This window comes from Cyprinodon tularosa, unplaced genomic scaffold (genome assembly GCF_016077235.1).
Source record: "Cyprinodon tularosa strain WSP-4 unplaced genomic scaffold, ASM1607723v1 ctg9, whole genome shotgun sequence".
Classification (NCBI taxonomy): Eukaryota; Metazoa; Chordata; class Actinopteri; order Cyprinodontiformes; family Cyprinodontidae; genus Cyprinodon; species Cyprinodon tularosa.
The window spans coordinates 1,909,128-1,930,332 of NW_024039673.1; the positions used below are offsets into that span (position 1 = coordinate 1,909,128).

General features: G+C 36.2%; 1 protein-coding gene across 8 annotated transcripts in view; it reads right to left on the reverse strand.

Annotated features, from left to right (window-relative positions):
• Window positions 1-21,205, reverse strand: part of nrxn2a (neurexin 2a) — a 231,765-nt gene that overhangs the window by 11,415 nt on the left and 199,145 nt on the right. For 6 of the 8 annotated variants that reach the window (XM_038273923.1, XM_038273925.1, XM_038273924.1 and 3 more), the window contains 3 exons: window positions 10,126-10,297; window positions 5,416-5,505; window positions 2,096-2,424 (listed from right to left, as the gene is read on the reverse strand). In XM_038273923.1, coding sequence (XP_038129851.1) covers window positions 2,096-2,424; window positions 5,416-5,505; window positions 10,126-10,297 — 591 coding nt within the window. The remainder of the gene's footprint in view (window positions 1-2,095; window positions 2,425-5,415; window positions 5,506-10,125; window positions 10,298-21,205) is intronic. The other 2 variants (XM_038273927.1, XM_038273926.1) reach the window with 1 other exon arrangement.

The following is a 21,205-nucleotide window of genomic DNA, read 5'->3' on the forward strand; positions in this document are numbered from 1 at the left end:
TTACGATGGAGGGACAAGCAGACGACCATGATTGACGTGTCAGGAACCAATAGCGTAAAACGGACCGTGTTTTGTGATTGGTGGACGTCACTCATTGATTTCACACTGTAGCTGGGACCATTTATTTTAGTTTAACTTCCAGACCTTCTACTTCACTGCTTGCGTGGTAAAAAATGTGTCAGAAAAGATCTGCTACTGCACCTTTAAGAAGAAGAATCATAAAAGAAAAGGTCGGAAATTAGCTCCCTAACAGGAGTTCTATTTGCAATAAATGGTTGGAACGTCTTGATTGAAAAGGAATTCTTGCTAATTCAGCTTAACTGGGCATTGAAACTAGGAACTGAAAAGAAAATATTTTATTATTATATAACATTTATTGATATTTTAAAGGTAAGAACTGATTGCGATCGGTTATTGAGTCTTGTTGCCCAACCCTAGTCAAACACATGTCTGTCCTAGAGTCGTTTTCCAGTAGAACCTGCCATGTATGATAGACTTTCAAAACTGTGTTGGAAGTCCGATAAAATCACAAGTTTTAGTAAAAAAAGTTTTAGAAACTTGTTTTAATAGAAATGTAAGTCTTTGTCTTCGAGGGATAAAGAATTTACGTATGATGCTAAATATATTGCAGCAGGAGTATGTTGTTCTTTATAAAAATTGTCATTATTTTTTGAATGAAATTGCAATTTTATTTCCATTTTCCTTTGCACCCCAGGCTTTCAGTTTTTGAAAGCTTGCTCAGAGTGCCTTGTTGCAGAACTTTATTGTAATCTTTGTGTGAAAAAGTGCTTAGTTCTACTTGAATGCATGGATCTGCACGCTAGCTGCATCTCTCTCTATCTTTCTGTGTGACGACAAACCCCCCTTCAAGCATTTTACCACCACTTAAAGGCCTGGAGTGAGAAATTATATGTACATCTTACTGATGCTTAAAACAGTGTAATTAAAAATCTCTGCCTCTGCAATTTAAAAATTGTGTTTTGGTAAATTGCAATTTTAATGCAAATGCAATTAATTGTCCTGCCCTTATTTTAACCAGGGGTCGTTTTTTTTCTTTGAAAGAGGGAATGTCAGTTTTCAATTCTAAACCATAGTTTCAGACATATGGAGAATAAAGAATTATGACATCTGGAAAATTATCAGTACTAACCAAATATTATTGTAGTTCCTCATTATACTTGTGTTTTAAGTCAGATAAACTAAGTTTAGTTCTGTCATCTGAATATCATTATTGTTTTCCAATAACTAGAGGTTATCTTCACTGTGCCATATAGGTTGTGTTTTTTCACTGGTGCGTAAATAAATATGCACATCACTCTTGTTAAATTCAACTGGAACATAACTTCCCTAAATTACACTACTTCCTGAATTTACATATGTGAAGGATGTAGTAAGCTATTAGAGTGCAATCCTCTGATTACTTCAGGGTAACCCTTGATTAGGTTGTTGGTCCATCACAGGGTAATACAGAGGCAACAACTATACATACAACATTTAATCTGTTTTAGGATTGTAGAAGGAAGCCAGGGTAGGAGCATCCACACACAAACGGGACGCAGATGCAGAAAATTCCAGGATTTAAGATTAGAAATCCAGAACCTCTTTGCATATTATTCCATCCCTCAAATATTAGCAAGTTCACTGAGCAACTGAAACTAAATGTTTCAGATATTTATTCTATGTTTTCCTAAGTTTAATAAAAAAAAAATCATGTCTTTGACATTAACTTCTATGTACATATGACTATAACAACATTTATTTCTTTGGACATCATTTGTGGGGCCTGATTTGGTAAGTCATTGTATTCATGTAATACATTTTTTTTATTCAATATTAAGAAGTAAGAGCCTAATTTCTAGCAGGACTAGCCTAAAGATTAATGTGTCACCATATTAAAAGATAAAGCAACGATATTTTAAACATGGAAAAAGAGTAAAATCTGAGTAACAACAGGAGGTAAATCACATAAAACAGTCAACAAATAAAAAAAAATAAATATACGATAGACAGTTCTTTAACAGGTTTGACCCTTTAGAAATATAGAAAATTTAAATTGATTAAAATTAGCATTAAATATTCTTTAAAACTGCCCAACCTTTGAGATGCTCTCCCTCAGGCTGGGGGATCTCTGCCGGCGGGTGGTGGTGGTTGCCATGGTGGTAGTGGTTTCCATAATGGTGGTGGACATGTCGGACACAGCAAGCGGCGTCACAGAGGTGGTGTCCGTAGTCAGTGCCGATAGCGAGTCTCCTACCAAGCGCAGGTTCCCCTCCACCTGAACACTCGGATCATTTTCTGCTGCCAGTTTGAGCACCTGAAGACCGTTGTAATAAAGCCCAGAGATCTGACCTTGGAAGGGCTGACCCTTGTCATAGCCGCCAATTTTAATAGCAGCCTGGCTGTTAAAGATGGTGAGCTGTCTCCCTGATGTTAAATTGGGACATGGATAAAGAACAGGCAGGAAAAAAGAAAGCAGACATGACAAAGTCAAACAGCAGTTTTTTTTATAGGTCAAGTATTTGAACCAGATGAGCTTCAAGGATTATAAACATGTTAAAGATTTAAACAGGTTTATTTAGATATTAACTTTAAGAGGGATATTTATAACTTTGATTTGAAATTTGGTACAAGATGATTTAATTTTGTTTACGTGTCATTTTAGACATGTTGTACATTTTTGAACATTTTCTTACTTAGTGGAAAAAAGGACTATTTTCATTATTATTCTCTCAGCTTTAGATGATGATGTATAGTGCTGTGAAAAAGTATTTGCCCCATTAGGGATTTCTTTAGTTTTTGCTCTGTTCTTGTTAAACCTAAATTAATTATTATATAACTTTTCTTTAACGCCTTTTAATTAATGAAAATATAAATATATATCAAAGCGACCTGACCCTAGTTGAGAAAGTAGGGTAACCACATCGATCAAGTAATCGCTGGCGACTATTTGTTACTTTCATGAGTTTCGGTTTATTCTTGTTTGAAGAACTGTTTTAATTCACCCACAGTGGAGGGCTCTTGAACATGTATTGTTTTTTTAAGGTCATACCTCAAGATCTCTTCAGTTTTATGACTGGGACAGTTGCATAATCGAGGTTCTTACCCAGAAGGCCATAAAATAGCTAGATATTCTCCATAATCTTCTAATAGAGAACATTAATAGTCGTTAATTCTTGCAAGTCTTTGAATCCCTTATAAAATAAAGAAGTCTCAGACCATCATACTATCTCCACCAAATGTAACGGTATAATACTCTGTTTCTGAAATGCTGTGTTGGTTTTACACCTGGTGTAATGTTCGTTCCAAAAGGTCCCACCTTTGTCCTGTCAGTCCAGAGAATATTTTCCAAAAAGGTTTGGGATCATTTAGATTTTTTTGGCGGAATGTGAGACAGGCTCTCTCCCCTTTATCGTTAGTAGTAGTTTTCAGCTTGGAGCGATCCCATGGATGCCCCCTTTGCAATGTCAAGGCCTGTGAGGCTCTACATGCTCTCGATTTATTTTGATATAAGCTACAGGAGTAATTTAGAGTAAGTTTTCCACTCTACCACGAATTCTCATATTTTGGAAAAACTAATGTACTGGAGTTCCCAAGCTTTCAAAATGTCAGTGCAACTCATTTTAAATTGACAGACATCAAAAGCTTTGTTTCTCACTTTCTCTTGCAGGTTTTTAGATCAGGGCATATTCTGCTTTTTGATAATAGTCTAGATATCCTCTTGTTTCTGGACTGTTCTATCCCAGTGATTTCTTGAGTCTTCACTTATATATATGAACACTTGATTAATTCTAAATTTAAAACAGGGAGTGATCACTCTTTCATGTTAAGCCAGTTGGTTAGGACAGTTTGTTTTCTTAAGAAATTAAATATTTCTGTCATGGTCTTGGTTCCGTTGTTCTTTACTTTGCTCCTTGTTTTCTAGTTTTATTGGTTTAATTCCAGTTTTGTTGTAATTTCTAGATTTATGTTAGTTCTCATGTTTTTCTTTTGTCCTCTGTTGCCCTCTTGTGTGTGTTCCTTTCCCCTTGGCTCCCTCGTTGTCTCCTCTCACACCTGCTCCTTGTCTGCTCGTTAGCCCTGCCTTTGTCTCTCTCTGCTATATATGCTCTCCCTCTGCTCTCACTCTTTGTTGGTTCCTTGTCTTTGCTGTCTTCCCATGCTGTGGTCTACGTTCCTCGTCTCTCCCCGGCTTCTCGTGTTTGGTTTTCCCTTGATGTCTCCATGGTTCTGGTCTGTGTTTCATTATTAGTTGGATTTTTGGTTTCCTGCCTTTGTTAAACAGTTTCCTTTAATTAAATCCACAAGAAATCTCCTCAGCCTCTCTGCCTCTGCATTTGGGTCCTCCAAACCACAACCAAACCCTAACAATTTCCTGAATTTATTTTCTGTTTATAATTTGCATGTTATTAAGGTTAGTTTCATAATCTTAAACAGCTTAGACTGACATATGAGCAAACACTGAAGAATATTTAAAGGAGGCAAATACTTCATTACAGCACAGTTTTTTTTCTCCAAGCTTTTAAGAATTTAAATCTCCCGTCTGTTAAGTTTCTTACAACATGAAGCTGAGTACTTATCCTCCCACTGACCCTTTCAGCCATTAGGTCTTTGAAACATGCTTTGCAAAGGCTTTTCCACACATCCCGCTGTGCCCCCCCCATGAGAGGGGCAACGATACCCCACCGCAACATTGTCAGCAGCCTCACTGATAAGCAGTGTTACATCACAGGACTGCAGTAATGGGCCTAACTCAGGAGAATACTTATTAGGAAAGCTAATGGCTGCAAACACTGAACTGCTGTATTTAAACAGCCTGTCAGGGCCGCTGTGTTGTGATAAAATATACTTAGCGTGGGAGGTTGGTGTGACTGCGGAACAACAGGAGGAAATACAAGGTCACAGGGAAAAAGTAAAGGAAGAGCACTTTCAACGGTCTGAACACATCCAGAAGTTAGGGTTTAAAATGTTTAGGTGTTATGAAAGACATTTAGATCAGAGGTTAGTTCCACTGGGGTTACTGAAAAGGTTATACAACATTTTAATGACGTTTTATGTTGAATAATTAGACACAGCATCTATTTATACACACTGGTTAACGGGGATGAAAGGGAGGTTAGACAAGGGTTATGAGATCGATTAATTTATTTTAAAAATGTTTAAGGTGCAACATCTCCACAAGGTGAAAGGATCTAAAATAAATATAAAGGCTGATATTATTGTAAGCTTTATATTGTACCTAATTTCAATGGATTCGTGGCCATGCAATTGTGCTGCCAATAGAGGGCCGAATTAGAATGGTAACATAAATAAAACTAGCTGGATCCTTGTTAGCCTTGTGTTCTGGCGCTGCACCTCTTATGGGGGAAAGATTATTTGGTAGTTATTTCTAGGGTTAATTCATCTAATAATTTTTACCTTTATCGTTTATCCACTCGTCAACTACCCGACCAAGTCTGTACGGGATTCTTTGTCTAGCAATAGCCAGTCGTTCATTATCATAGTGTCCTTCAAAGAATTTGGAGAGACAGGTTAAAGGTTAAAGTCTGCATGCTGAAAGATCACATGGTTAGCAACAACGTCCTTACGACTAACAGGATGAACAATTTGGCAATTTTCCATCCAGCTGTGAGTTAAAACAATGTTATTCTTAACTTAGAGCTATCTAGTTATTGCGAATTACATTCTTAAAATGCTAATTAGAGAAATGTTTAGGCTATTTATAATTCACTACACTAGTTAGTGTGATTTAGCTATTTATTTAAGCAAAGCATAATCTTACATCAGAGATCAATTACAGCAAAATCATTTTATGCAAATAGAGGTTAATTTAGGCAGACACAAGAAGTGCAAAACATCTTAATGACTTCAAGACAGTCAGAAATCCCCCATGCAATTAGGCAGTAGATTGCACCCCAGTCAGTATAGAGAGCTAAAGTCTCAGGCCTCTTTTGGTGACGAATAAATTTAAATAAATGCAGAATTACCAGAAACATTCAATGATTTGGATTATTTTATTACTTAATAATTGAAAACGATTACAGTCAAGTTAAAATGGAAGGCTTAAGTTACCAGGCAATCGTGAAGAAAAAAATGCAAAAAGCAATAGTTCCAACTCACTCATTTTTTTAAATTTGGGGTAAATAAAACTGGATTTCTGAATCTGAATTCTTGGTATAAGATCAGATTCTCTAACAAGAAATTCCTAAATGATCAATATAGGTATTCATCTCTCCTGATGCCAGTTGTTATTGTGGTATAACTGACGAATCAGCAAATCATCTGATATTTCACTGCACTTATTTTCTTCATAATAAAACAAAAAATGTGAATCGTTTTTGTAACATACATTTTTTTTTTTTTGTTCAGAAATGTACTGATGTGGGGAATAACTGCACAAAAAAGTGGCAGAAAAACTATTGTTTAAAATTTACAATGTTCAAAGCAAATTTTAGGTCTGTAAAGCAAGTCTGGACATGATTAACTGAAAGCATATAAAAGTCTTTTAAACAGCAAATTAAACAAAAAGAATGAACCAAATGAGAGCAGGATGCTAGTGTTAGCATTAGACTGAATCGATCTGCATTAAAACAACATGAGCTGTGAGGTTCTTCTTAATCACATTGTGCTGATCTTAAATAAGTAGTGGAACGGTATCTGTATCAATACCTATTGTGAACTAACAGCCTATTATAAGGCAAAGGAAGACATTATTTGAAGTAAATTGTTTACAATTAAATAAATTGTTTTTCAAAGATATTTAAAACTGCAATAAATCTTCAATCTTTGGGATATGTCAGTTTTTCATATACATATTGAAACAGAAGTTGTCATCTCAGATCAGTAGTGTCCAAGGTTAGATTTCAACAGTTAGTCCTAATGTTTAAATGTTTTCTTAGCTCAACAAACAGGAATCCAACGAATGGTTCATTAGTAGAGCTATACAGAACTGATGAGAAGCTTTAGTGCTAACTTAATAATACTGATTTACTAGGATGGATGTTATGGATGCTGGTAAAGCATTGATCATAAGCTATTACCATGTTTAGAACTTTATTTTTATACCATCATCAAACTGAATCACCCTTTTCCACCTTTGTTTGGCAATTGCAGTTTATTTAAAACATCCTCTGACCTCATCTGCCAATAAAACCTAATAAGATTTGATTTTAGGTTCTTTAAAACCCTAGTCTTAACATGTCTGCATGCTAAGGCTGTGTAATATTATAAATCTTGGTTGAGCTTTATATTAAAAATACTGTGAAGCTTTCTGTTGAGACTAGGGATGTATATCTAAGCCCCTGTTAATACCATGCAATACAAATCACTCCTGTTCACCATTTAATGCAATTGAAAATGATTTCATGAAAATATCTCTTCATAAGAACATTTAGTATATGTGATCATTTGTTATAGTTGGTTGGGCTTTGAGAATGTATTAGCTGAACCCATGAGGTTTCAATAGAGCAAAGCAATACATGTAAAAAAAAAAAAAAAAAAGAACACATTTCAAATGTATTCATTTGAATTTTACTCTAAATCTTTTCTCAATTATGCCTATAGAAGCACAGCTGCTGCTGGAGTTGTGGCACTTCAACATCAGAGAAGATGAATGCAAGGCAATCTATTTCCAGGACTTTTCATGATCTACGGAAAAGACAGTTTTGCAAAAGAAAAACAGCCAGAATATTGCATATTATAAAATAAATCATTGCAGTAACTGTGGATGCTGCTAATAAACGAACAACCTAATAAATATAGAGTTAATACACTGGCTGTGTTTAACAATACGCTTGAAAGCAAAGTATGATTTTAATGTGTGTAATGTAAATACTAGGAGGTATAAAATACCACATTATTCACAATTAGAATCATCTGCAACACTGAACTGAAAGAACGTTGATAGGGAAAAGCATGAGGAACAGAAGTGACCAATATTACTCAGCTTAAATAAAAATGAAAAGTAAAAAGTTTCTGGATTCCTGAGTCAATATCTGTTATTTAGAACCTATACTGTCTCTGATTAGCGCAAACACACAGCTACATAGAGCATCAGCTACAGCAGCAAACAGATGCATCTGCAGATTTCACGCCAATCAAAAACCAAGGGAGCTACTGTTCTGATTCAGATGATGCCTATATCAAGATTTCAAAATATAATATTCATTTTACTTGAATTATTTCTTTCTGCACATGGAGAGGACTTCGATGCACTAAAGAATTAAAGAAATGTTACCAGACATTTTTTATGCATTATTTAAACAGACATTGGCAGAACTCTTTAATTTATAATTGGTCTATTATCATTAAGCTTATTTAAATGTGCTCATGCTTTGGTAGGCTTTGAAATTGAAGATACAGCTAACTTAACTTCTTTTGATTGACCATATAATTCAGCTGCCTGAAATATTTGCAATATTCCCCATAGATGTAAGGTTGTGTACCCTACCTTCATCTCCGTAAACTAGCATCCCATGTAAGCCTGTTTTCCACAGCCAATCCTACATCCAAATTTTCACATTTTTAATTTGATTACAAGTCAGGCTATTTTATACACTATGTGTATACAAAATGACAATAAGATTTGTCAGGCAGCTCAGTTAGGCGCCTGACTCTTACATAGCGAACACTGATAAAATTGTTTTGGGTTTTTTTGGCGCATTAACTTTTCCTTTTGTCCTGCTTTTAGGTTGAAAACAAACGATAAAACGTATTGAATAAGTTGTACATTATTAATAGCATGATAGTTTTACATGAACAGGAGATTAAGTATGAAATATGAAAATATGCTGTAATAATTCCAACATAAATCCTATGTGGAAGCTGTATTTTTTTTCTGAACAGCCAATGGACCTTAGAAATAAGGTCCGTTTTATGTGTGCCTGTACTGCAGGGATCTTGGCTACAGATGGACCAAATACATTTCAGATTTTGAAAAAAGAAGAGGGAGCAAGAGACCGGACTTTAGCTCTCTATGTAACACATGCAAGCACAAAACTTAAAAAAAAGACATCTACAAGAAGAATTATGTTATAAAAGATTAATTCTTAGAAAAATACAAGCTTAAAGTTAACAGAATGTGAGGCATATGAATGTGTTTGTTTCATTTAAATTCAACAGTAAGATAGTAATATATCAAAATAAGCCAAACAGGTTGTGGCTCTTGGAGTGGCATAAGACACACCTTTGTTTCTGCTGTTTTTTTTATCATTACTTCATGTTTTCCAATTCATAGCGAGCAGTGGCCTATAATGCTTTATAAAAGTCATAATTATCACCTACAGCACATGTAAAAAAAAATCTGTAAGTAGCAGAGCAATCCTCTTGACTGCTCTGGTGTTCTTAACTAATTGCCTGTCTGCAAATGTTTCAAAACCACTGATTACAGAGTGTCCATCTATATTACACAATTCAGATTTCTGCACAACTGTAAAAAAAATGTGTGCATCATATGTGTGCTTCGATCACCAGCTGGAGGCAGAGAGGGGTCTTGCTTTCCTGTCGCTCTGCCAGCTTGTGCACCTGTTCTGAATGATGTTAATTACTTGATTGGTTCGGAGCAGGTTAAAGCTCAGGCAGCCATGATCACATAATCTATGAGTCTTTTTATACCATTTTGAGCTCCATGTGTAGTTCACATTTATGAAGGTTAGAGATTTTTCTCATTATGTGTACTGGTGCTGTTTTCTGATTGCATCCTCGCTTTACCATTTAGTAAACACTTCTCATCCAATGACACTAACAGTAAAATAATCCTGGTAGTTTCTGCTACTATGACAAGAAGCCTTATCCAGTTATTTGATCAAATCATTCTTAATCTTAGAATTTAGTTAGTAAATGTAATGTCAGGCTTTTCTGGTTTAAAAAAAAAACAATCAAAAATTCAAGGTGGTCTGCAGCAAATCAAACAACACCCAAATAAAATGGATGTGTTTACTCGAAAATTTGACCCTTTAATTGTGTTTGTTTGTCTGTTTGTGTGTGACGATAAAATTGCCCAATAAATAAAAATTACATTTCCCACAGACAGACTATTAGCAGTCCCTGGATGCTTAGTAACAAAAATCCATGCTCTTCCTCATCTGATAATCTCACAGTTTGCTCAACATGCCGCCTCACTACACTTACCTGGTGGGTACCGTTCAATGACTGGATGGTTGTCCACCTGGAGAGTGGCATTGCCACCACTGCGTGTGAAGCGCACAACGTGGTACTTTCCATCATTTACAATGGCAGCTGGCTCTTCAATGGAGATGTCATCTGTTCCCACATTAAAGATGACACCCACTTTTCCTTGATCCTGCAGGCGAAAAAAGTAGGAAGAAAGGTAATGGATGAAGAACGGCCTAAAGAGTGGATAATGTAGCGACCTTGCATGAGACTGAGGAGAAAGACTTACATTAGTACAATAAATAAGTGTATTGGTCCGTGTCTTCAAATGGCATGTTTTTGGCTGCTAATGCCATTTTCTATGGGGCCAAAATTGTTGCTTTATTATTTGCAAATGTGTGTGGAGAGTTGTGTATCTGTATCTCAATTTGTGTGTGTGCAGTGGGATTTGAAAATGTGTAAATGAAACTTTAAATGTGTGAGGAAATTTGTGTGTCTGTAAAACAATCTGCAAATGTGTAAAAATCTACTGTGTGTGTAATCTGGTTTCCAAATGTTTAAAAAAATCCACAAATCTTTATTCAGATTTACAACTATGTATTGAGATTTGTAAATGTGTAAAAAATCCACTAAACTGTATTCAAATCTACAAATGTGTACTGAGATTTACAAATCTGTATTCAGATGTACAAATCTGTAGTTTTTTGGCCCCATAATTTGCCATTTAATTTGACCACTTGTTACTGAGATGTCCTTTGTCTTTGGAGTCTTTGGATGGACTCCTGATCTGCACAGGATGTAGTTGGGAACCAAAAAAGCACTGATGATTGGTAAAAGTAAGCCAAGACCTTTAGCGCCTATGAGGAACTAAATAATGAAATAGATTGAGCATTAGTACTTTGAAACCTGATGCCTTGTTGCTCAGCCAAAAGAAGTAGATTTCTTAGTTTAATTTGAGAATATATTTCTGTGCCATGTGAGATTGTTTAAGTATGCGTGAGGGGAGACATAATGTAATGGTCAACTGACAGGCAGATCTGAAATCATTTCCAACCCTCATCTATGCTTATGACCTTGGTGTAATGAGATTTCAAATATAGGCAGCTGAAAGTATTTCCTTCTGAGCTCACCAATGAGAAAAGGTCAAAGAGTCTCAGTATTCAGAAGGGGTTCAGCGCTAAGACTACTCCTCTCTACTTAAAGCAGCCTAAAAAAGTGAGAAAAGCTTTGAGTTTTGATGATGATGCTTGTAATAGAAAGCTAGCTAGTTATCTTTGACAGATGGTGACTAGGCTTTTTGAAAGAGGCCCAACAGATTCTGAAAAGACTTTAATGATATTAACACTTTTTGACTCCCTTACAATTAGCTGCTAAGGGCATCAAAGTTGTCATGTTTATCGCTACTTCCTATGAGCTAACATAGTATAACTGCTTTTAAGGAATTTGGCCTTTATTTGATCCGGATGTCATGATCTTGGCACTGATCGCTGGCCTAATTGCTCATTTCATTCACCTCCCTAAATCTGCCCTGTCTCCAATTTCCGCTCCTTTAATCCACCTGCTTCTAAATATGCAGCTCTGTTCCAGCTATTAGGGCCAGATTATTGATGTTGATGCCTTTGTTCATGTTCTCGTTCTCAGGGGCCAGTAAAGAGAGGGATTTTTAAGCGTTTATCTGGGGCTCGCATTGCTTCTTTTAGCCGGGCATACACTGTGCAATATTTTCAATCATTGCACGCAGCTACAGCTCACACTGTACAACAAAAAACTGCAGGGTTTAAAAGTTCACAGCTCACGATGCATGTTCTCACACTGTGCAACCCGACGCTCTGATGCGATCTACCTGCTCACACTGTACGTCTAAAAACCACGTCGGACTCAGCTCCTCAGTGAGATGGCGCTACTCGGACTCGTCTATCCGGAAGCCAAATGAGTAGAAGTGGAATATGAAGCTCACTAGAGAGATACGCGCTGCCTTGGCAATTTGTACAATATTGTGTGCTAAAAACGCCCTAAAAAGAAAAGCCGACGAAGACATGGGTGAGCAAACGTGGCTACTACGGTCAGTCAATTTGACAAGAACTCGATTTCACTCACTGCACCCCTGCCATGCGTCTGTGTTTACATCTGAGAGGAAGAAGAAGAATCCTTGTTTGTGCATGCTTCCTGAGCGATTTGCCCACGACGGCAGGCTGAATTTCAAACATGTTTGATTTTTCCTAACCTCACGATTCCTGTTCGGGAGGTGGTCGTACAGTACACAACACACGATCAGGCTGAAAGTCGGCCTGATCAAAAAATTCTTGTACGACTGGAGAATCAGCCTGAAAAGGGCAAAAAATACATTGTATGCCCAGCTTTATTGATCCTGGGTCCTGTAGGGTGAGTCTATACAGCATATTTTTCCTCTGAAGAACCTTTGTATCCATACATACATACCACGGGAGTTTGGTTCAAGGTGTTCACAAATACACACTACTACTAAATACTAAGCTGGAGCTACAGATATATACCACTCTAAATAATATTGTGTAATCACCATAGGTTTTGCCTTCCACACACACGGATATTTAAGGGATACCCACTGCTCTAGAAGCTTTATTTGATGTTTACTTTGGTTGTTGACTTTTTTCTGCTGTTGTTATGTTCTCCATTTTCTGTCCCTCTCCTGTCATACAGCTATGGAAGCAGATGTATTAGGAGTTACTGTATATCTTCTGCTTTCTCTATTTTTTTCTGTTTTGTTTTATTTTCTATGTTCTATCTCATGTGCTTCTCTGTGCTTCCTTGACTTTACTTACACGTCTTTTATTTTGTATATAAAAACCAAAATTGAGATGTTGTTCATAATTACATTTCATGCTCTAAAAGATGACTAAACACAATGCAATATTATTAGTGATATTAACAAAATACCATGCTTTTTTCTTAAGAGTTCATTGAAAGTTCCCCTTCAGAGTCAGCTCAGATTTCCTGAATAAGATCCCTCTTGACAGTATCCTGCTGTTTCTCTTCTGGTTGACCAACTTCTCTGCCTTTCAGTCTTTCCCAAGTCTGACCAGCATACCTCCCTGAAAGGTCAGAGCTGCTTCTTTATGTACAGCCTTTGGGTGCCACTAATACGAAACATTGGAAAACAAACTGTGTGTGGTTTCTCTTTCTCGTTTGTTTTTGCACCCTGGTGGCCTTAAATTGCCTTAAGATAAAATATATGGTGGGAGTGGTTAGTTCAAGGGATTGAAACATTCAATTTCCAGTGCCTGAATTGATAAAATTCAAAGAACATTTGTTTTTTTTGTTTTTTTGCATAATTTGAACCTGATCTTTGACTGTTGAAAATAAGTATAGGTATAGACCTAATAAACAAGAACAGACGGTAATTAAACACTGACATGGAATGGTCCTTTCATCTTCTCCCACTTATTCCATCAGGGTTGTGGTGTCTATCTCCGGTTTTCTATGGGCTAGAGAAGTAGTACACCCTGGACATGTTGCCAGTCTGAGAACCCAAGGAGAACCCAGGCATGCACAGGGAGAACATGCAAACTCCATAAGACTCTGTGCCAGGAAACAAACCCAGAACATTCTTGCTGAAAGGTAACAGTGCTAACCACTGGTCAACAGCGCTAACATCAATGTGCAGACATTGGTGTTTAACTGAAATCAAACCCGGCAAACGGCTGCTCCTCTGTGGCACATTCATTTGATTAACTTGGAAAAACTATTACGTGACTGTGCTTACCTCTTCTTTAAAAGATCAAATTTCTTACACATACCAGTTATTATGTAATATAGACTGCTTCCTCCATCAAAATGTTGTTGATGATTCACGTATATAAAAAATAAGATATAAACAGGATTTTGAATATTCTTCGAATATCGCTACTTAAGTTAAAGTCGCTAATGATATTTTCCTGGCCTCAGATAATAGAGTTGTGTCTGTATTTGTCCTGTTAGATCTTAGTTCTGCATTTAATACGGATGATAATAATAGTCTTTCAAAAAGGCTTGAACATTTTGTTAGAATTATGGGATCATTGATAGGACCAATTGTGCTTACTATATATATATATATATATATATATATATATATATATATATATATATATATATATATATATATATATATATATATATATATATATATGCTCCCGACACAGCATGGGATTCATTTCCACTGTTAGGCTGATGATACATATATTTCTCTGTAAATCCAGATGAAGCTAATCCATTACATAGATTACAGGCATGTCTTGAAGACATAAAAACCTCGAAGACTTTTAACTTCCTACTCCTGAATGCAGACAAAACAGACATTATAGTCTTTGGACCAGTCTTTAAAAGAGAAGCTGATTAGTCAGTTACTTAATTTGGATAATAAATGAGTCGATGCAATCAACTGGTTTTCCTTAGATACAAAACTTTAAATCAATTTGACTGTATGATCTGGTCAACTGTATAGTGCCTTGAGATGACGTGTGTTGTGAATTGGCGCTATATAAATAAACTAAATTGAATTAAATAAAAAAAAATCTTTGTTGTTTGTGATCAGGGTCAGTCATTTAAATCCCATATCAAAGAGGTTTGTAGGATTTCCTTCTTTCTTTTTCCAGATATCCTGTCCAGGGGTTATGTTGAGAAACTAGTCCATGCATTTCTTACTTCAAGGCTGGACTATTGTTATTATTTACTATCTGGAAGTCCACAAACTGTAGTTAAAAGCCTTCAGGTGATAGAAAATGCTGCAGCAAGAGACATGATGAAAATGTAAAAAAAGTAATCACATTCTCCTATCTTATCTTATTTCCATTGTCTTCTTGCTAAATCCAGAAGAGAAATTAAAGGAATAGTACACCCAAAACGGAAACCGCAGCAGACCAAACCAGCGCATTCAGCTCGGCAAAGAACTCATGCTCTTCCTCAACACTGAAGTCCTCAGACATTTTTCTTTCGTTGTTTCTTTCTTTGCACAGGTAAACAGCACATTTCTTCTTCTACGCTTGCATTATCGGCAGAGCAGACGCTGAATGCGCACTTTCATCTGGTTTGGTCTGCCGGCTTCCGTAGCGTCGTGAGCGCGCATGTGCGCGCTTTCAGGAAATCCTATACACTACTGTTTATGCTCTAAAAACATTCTAAATGACTTCGTTTCGAGTAAATTATGGACGCTACCCACTCAGGACACTTGGAATACATTGGACGGGCAGTATGGAGGAATATTGACACGTTTTTTGTGGACTTTTATGGACCTTTCTGTCTTGGGCACCATAGACCTCCATTATTTGAATGTCAGCAGACAGCAAGAAGCCTCCCAGATCTCCAGATGCATTTGAGATATCAAAAAAGTACTCCAGAGTGTTGTTCAGCATGGGGGTGAGTAGAAAATGAAGGCTAATCATGTTTTGGGTGTACTATTCCTTTAAAATGCTCCCTCTCACATATAAAGCCATAAAAATGGCCAAGCTCCATCTGATATCAGAGATCTGATTGTTCCTTATGTTCCTAACAGAGCACTTTGCTCTCAATCTTCAGGTTTACTAGTGGTTCCTTGAATTTCTAAAATTAGAATGGGAGGCAGATCTTTTAGTTATCAGGCTCCTGTCCTGTGGAACCAACTACCAGTTTTAGTCCATGAGGGAAACTCCCTGTCTACTTTTAAAGTTAGGCTTAAAATGTTTTTGACAAAGCTTATAGAGCGGCTCAGGTTATCCTGAGCTATCTCTATAGTTATCTTGCTGTAGGCTTAGACTGAGGGACATAGGGACCCTTTTTCCATCATTTTGCTTCATTCTATTTCTATTCTGCAGTATTTGTTAGTTCATCCTCCAACTTAATGCTCTCTCTGCTTTTTCTCATCATATTAGCTACATCTGGTCTGTTCCTGTATGGCTGTGACACCACCCTCGAGTGAAATTTCAGCTGTGCCGCTGCCATCAACACCTTTGTTTATAGATGTCAGAACCTGGCCTTTTTATTCAGTATAGTCCTGATTCTCTGACTGTGACTGACTGAAAGAGTTGGCTATCATAAAGGGCATGTTTTTGAACCAGAGCATTTTGAGCACATATTAGTGAAGATATGGAGAAAGGCAATGCTAGAGGTGAAAGGGTTTTCATTTGACTGTTACAAAATGTTTATAATTTTAATTTAGCATAATATGGAAACTTTAAGACCCGGACCATTTTGTCGAGCCACCTTTAAACCTCTAATCACCAATCCTAAAAGTGGCATTTAGATCCTAGCCTTCTTTGAAACAAATGGTGAATATCACTGTCAGTTTTTGTTCTGGTTTTGACATTTTAATTTCAATGTTCTGTAGAGTACGATGGTGAAGTATCTTGCACTGTGGCCCCATTGAAAGAATAACCTAGATTTGAATATCAGTCTGCTGTTATTTTCTATGTATTTCTATATGTGGATTGTCTCCGGTTACTCAAGCGTCCTCCTGCAGTCAAAAAACATTACTCTCTCCATATCTAAGTGTGTCTTTGTGATTTTCTTGTGTGTCTCTGCATTCCCTGTGATGGATAGGTGACCTTTCCAAGGTGTACCCCACCCACTGCTCATTGACAGCTAGTGATAGGCACCAGCCACCAGACCCCTAATAAATAAGATGGACTGAATTCATTGTTCCGTAACATACAAATCCTATGAATGTCCAGTGTTAAATCATAGTTTAAGGTGTTATAATGAATCTATAACCTGTGATAATCCATCTTTTAAGCAGACTAGACTATGTCTACACCTAAATAGCGGCATACTTTTTGGATTAGATTTGGTTAAAATGATTACTCTACATAACCAAAAAGCAGTTGTAAAGACTGTTGTCAATATTCCGATTTATGACGCAGAAGCAACAGCTAATGAAATTCACATGAATTTGACTGAAAACAAGGGAGCTTAATGTACAAATGTTCAAACCCTCGAAGTTAGTCTCTAAAAGCTGTCGGCTAATTAAAATCAGTGGTACTGATCCTCAGTGGGGAAGATTACAGTGTTAGACTTCGCAGTGAAGAACACCTAAGTCACATGTTCTACAAATGCAAGCCAAGAAACCCTGTTATCACCTTTTTACATGCATAATTAAATACCCTTACAGTATCTCTGAGTATGTCCCTTACATTCCATGTTTCTCTTGATTCCACAGCCTTCATTGAAGGTTACTAAGACTTTAATTACTCTACTGATGGGGGTGTGTAAGGAGCAGTCATTAGACAACTACAGGGCAGAGCGACCTACAGTAAGGTTAATCTAAGCCTTATGTTGGATAAAACAATTAAAACCTCTCCGGTTAGAACAACCTGGCAAAGGCCACTGAAACCCTTGTGAAATGATTTTTGCCCGTTTTTATTTCATTGATTTCTAATGGTCAAAACCACTCTTGATATTTGATATAACAGCAGCTTGCTTCTAAAGCTTTGTCTAACTCAAGTTTCTATTTTTTCCCCCCAACTAATTCATTGTTTCTTTGGTTTTTTGTAAAATTATCTTCCACCTGAATTATAAGTCATGATCAAATATCAATCCCATTGAAGGGAGAGGGATCAATTATCATGTGGATAAAACATGATCGTAAGGATTTATCTTTGATTAGTTGAAAGGAAAAATCCTTCAGGGCTCTGGCAGATCTGCGATGAGACATCATTGCCACTTCATACATCTTTAAACAGATCTTAAAGTGGACAGATCATTATTCTTTTAAGAAGACCAGCAGATCTGTCTGTCTCGGTTTGTCATTAGCCAACTGTCTTTCTGTGTTCTGCCTGGCTTTACTAGACTCTTTGCTGTAGACGTCTTAGTGCTGCTGGGGATTCGGAGGCGTCTTATCTTTTTCATTCCCACTGGAATAAAGAAAGTGTCTTTTCAGCAGCTGAGCGATAGGTATGGCAGGCGGTAACAGATACAATAGAAGTAAGCGTGGAGAGCCGATTCTCTTTCATTTTGAAGAGATTACTCGATGGAAATGAGACATCAAAAAATAAGAACCTTCCAAGCTTTTCTCCTTTGAGCTCTTTTCAAAATGATCAAAGGAAAGTATTTTGTCTAAAATGAGATCCATATGCAAATAGATTACTATAAACTTATAAAAGTATTAAAAATATTACATAAAAATTGTTCAATTGAAAAAAAAAAATCTTTGGCATTTACAGACCATAGACAAGTTTGCACAAGTAGGTTAATACACTGCTGCACTACGAAATTTGCATATATACAAAAAAGCTTAATTAAAGTATTAAATTACCAAAGTTCCTTCTCCCATGTTGCCATTTCCCCTACATGGATCAAGGCAATTTTGCGAAGAGGAGTTCATATGGATTTTTACACGGCATTCCTCTACAAATGCCAGAACTGTGGAGTACATGTGAAATAGTTGTCCTATTTCTGCTGTTTTGATTAAATTTCTCTGTGTACGCTCTCAGTTTGGATGAATTTTTTTAGGTTTCTCGGTTGTACCATGAAGTTTACATTTTCAGATAACAGATCAGTCAGCTGTACAGTATGTGAGATGTTCATAGCTTATAATTTTGTTTTATAACCCAATCCTGCTTTTAACAGCTCCACAACTTTATCCTGACACTCTGCTTTTTCCCTTGGTCTTCATGATTTTTGTTTGCTCATTAAAGTTCCTTTACATAACAACTCAGGTTATAGTGAGCTTATACTACACAAGGGGTGGATTCTGTTTAATATCACCTAACTTCAAAGGCAATAAAATTCTTTACCTTTTTTTTTTTTTCGCATTATCAGAAAAAAAGACGTGTTGCATACAGTGAACATAAGGCCTTTTGGATTCAACATTGCATCCGAATATTGCTAAGCTGTCACATAAATTTCACATAAATTTCCAATAAACTATAATTATATTCTTAAGCTATAAATGGAACACAATATAAAAACGTTTTAGATGCATGAAACCTTTGCAAGACACTTAACTTCAGCAGATTCTACCCCACTTAACATGATCTACAAATCTGAATAAATCAGGTGACATATATTATTTTATTTAAATTATTACTCTGCAGCGCAACATGTTTTGCTAATTGACTGATAGCTTCATTATGAAAATTCATGAAAAAGTAATCTTTGAAAAACCTCATCTAGTTACCAAATAAGCCTCTCTTTAGCCTCTCTTCAGCAGGACACATGGCTTTGTTGCATCACTTATTCAGCAATTCTAATCAACATAATTTAACAGTGAAAGCTTTGTGTATTGCATTTTTTAGTCACTCATTAAAAACATGATCATTGGAGACCAACATTTGCTTCTAATATGCTCTCTGGTGAATGTGACGGTTTGTTTCATTTGAGCAGAATAATTGGCCAATGAGCTCCACAGCATTGCACAGTTGCATTAGGGCCATGTGACTAGTTTAATGTTCTATTTCCCTGTGATTATTTATCATGCTATAGTTCTAACAAAAAAAGGTGTGGAGAATTGTGAGAAAAGACTCTTATCTAAATCACCTATGTCACTGCCACATATAGAAGTCATAAATCACCTGTTTCCTTTACTATTTTCAGCTCTCCTTTGTGATTAGTGTTATTTTGACCAGCAGTGAGCAGTTTCTCTCTTCCTGGATTTTTTCAAAGCCTCCTTTAAAAGAAAATTAAAGCACAGTAACAGAATGTGAATTACAACACATTTTTTCAAGTGACAACAACCGCCTTAAATATTTCTGAATTTCTTTCCATGGAATGCAAATAAGGTGTCAAACTAAGCAATCTGTCTGTTTGTGAGAGGCTTGGCGGCTTCTGAAAAACAAATAAAAAACTGCCGGTTTTGCAAATTGGCAGCGGTGAAGACATGCAAGTGCAAGATAGGCAAGGTCAGCATCACACATTTCAAAGTGAGATGATTTCAATGAGAAGTAGACAGAAGGACTTTTGGATTAAAAATAACTAGAATCCTAAAAATCCTATAACAGACTAGGATCTTTGGGTAAATCTTACCATAAACATGTTAAGTATTCATAACCCTGGTAGATTTAAATCCAAGGTAATCCGTTCATTTTATTAACAATTTTTTTTTTCTGAATAGAAATTTTTTTTTGTTTCATGACTTCAGTCTGTAGAAGTACTACTACAGATTGAAAAAATACAATTTTTAAACTTTTTTATCTTATTTTTTCTGTGCAAAGGATTTTATTTAGCAGGGACAGACAAGAAGGGCAGATGGAAAAAGCTGAATAAAGGGCAACCATGAGAAAAGCTCGGTTAGCTTCCATCTTCTCGTCAGCTGACAGAAGACAAGTAAACTGTGCTTTTTAACAGTGGTTTTCCTCTTGCCATGCGTTCATAAATAACAGACTTGTGGTGTGCACAACTAATAGTTTCCCTGTCAACTGTTTTTTCCACCTCAGCTATGGATCTCTGGAGCACAACTAAATTTAACATGCACCTTTTCCTAATTCCAGTGGAAACATAAAAAAACTGCTATGAGAAGAGTGTGATGGCTGCATCATTATACCTTTTGGGAGATCTCTTTCTTTTACCAATCAAACAAATACAGTTCTTGGTTGCTGAAAGAACCCCAATTATATTAAGTAAAATAGGAAAATAATTATTAATAATATTAAATATGTTTCCATGCAGAATGTTTTGTAAATAAATGGATATACAGTAGATGAATGTCCTCTTTTGGCTCATTAGACTAGTACCAATTTAAGAACTGACCTTTAGTTTAAACATTACAAGGGACAATACTTTAGAAGTAATTTAAGTTTTTTTTTTTATAAAAGAAAAAAAGATTTTGAATTACAAATTTGAACAGTTGTTAATCTAATTTCATGAACAGTAAATAATCTCTTAAATTTCAGTTTTTGACTGCTGGGATTGTCTTATTTTAATCTACACATGGATGTACCAGTTAAGGTTCTTCTATTACTCCAAACGATAAAAACTTTTTAACTTAAAAATAACTATATATCCTCTGCTAACATAGTCTAACAACAATTAACAGTTTGTATAGCGTTTTAGTCCAACAGCTTATTTTTTATACTAACTAGTTTGTATTTTCATTAATCAGTTGCACACATGTTATTGTGCAAACAATAGAAAGTGTGTTGCTAAATTGCTGAGATACATGCATGGACCCTTT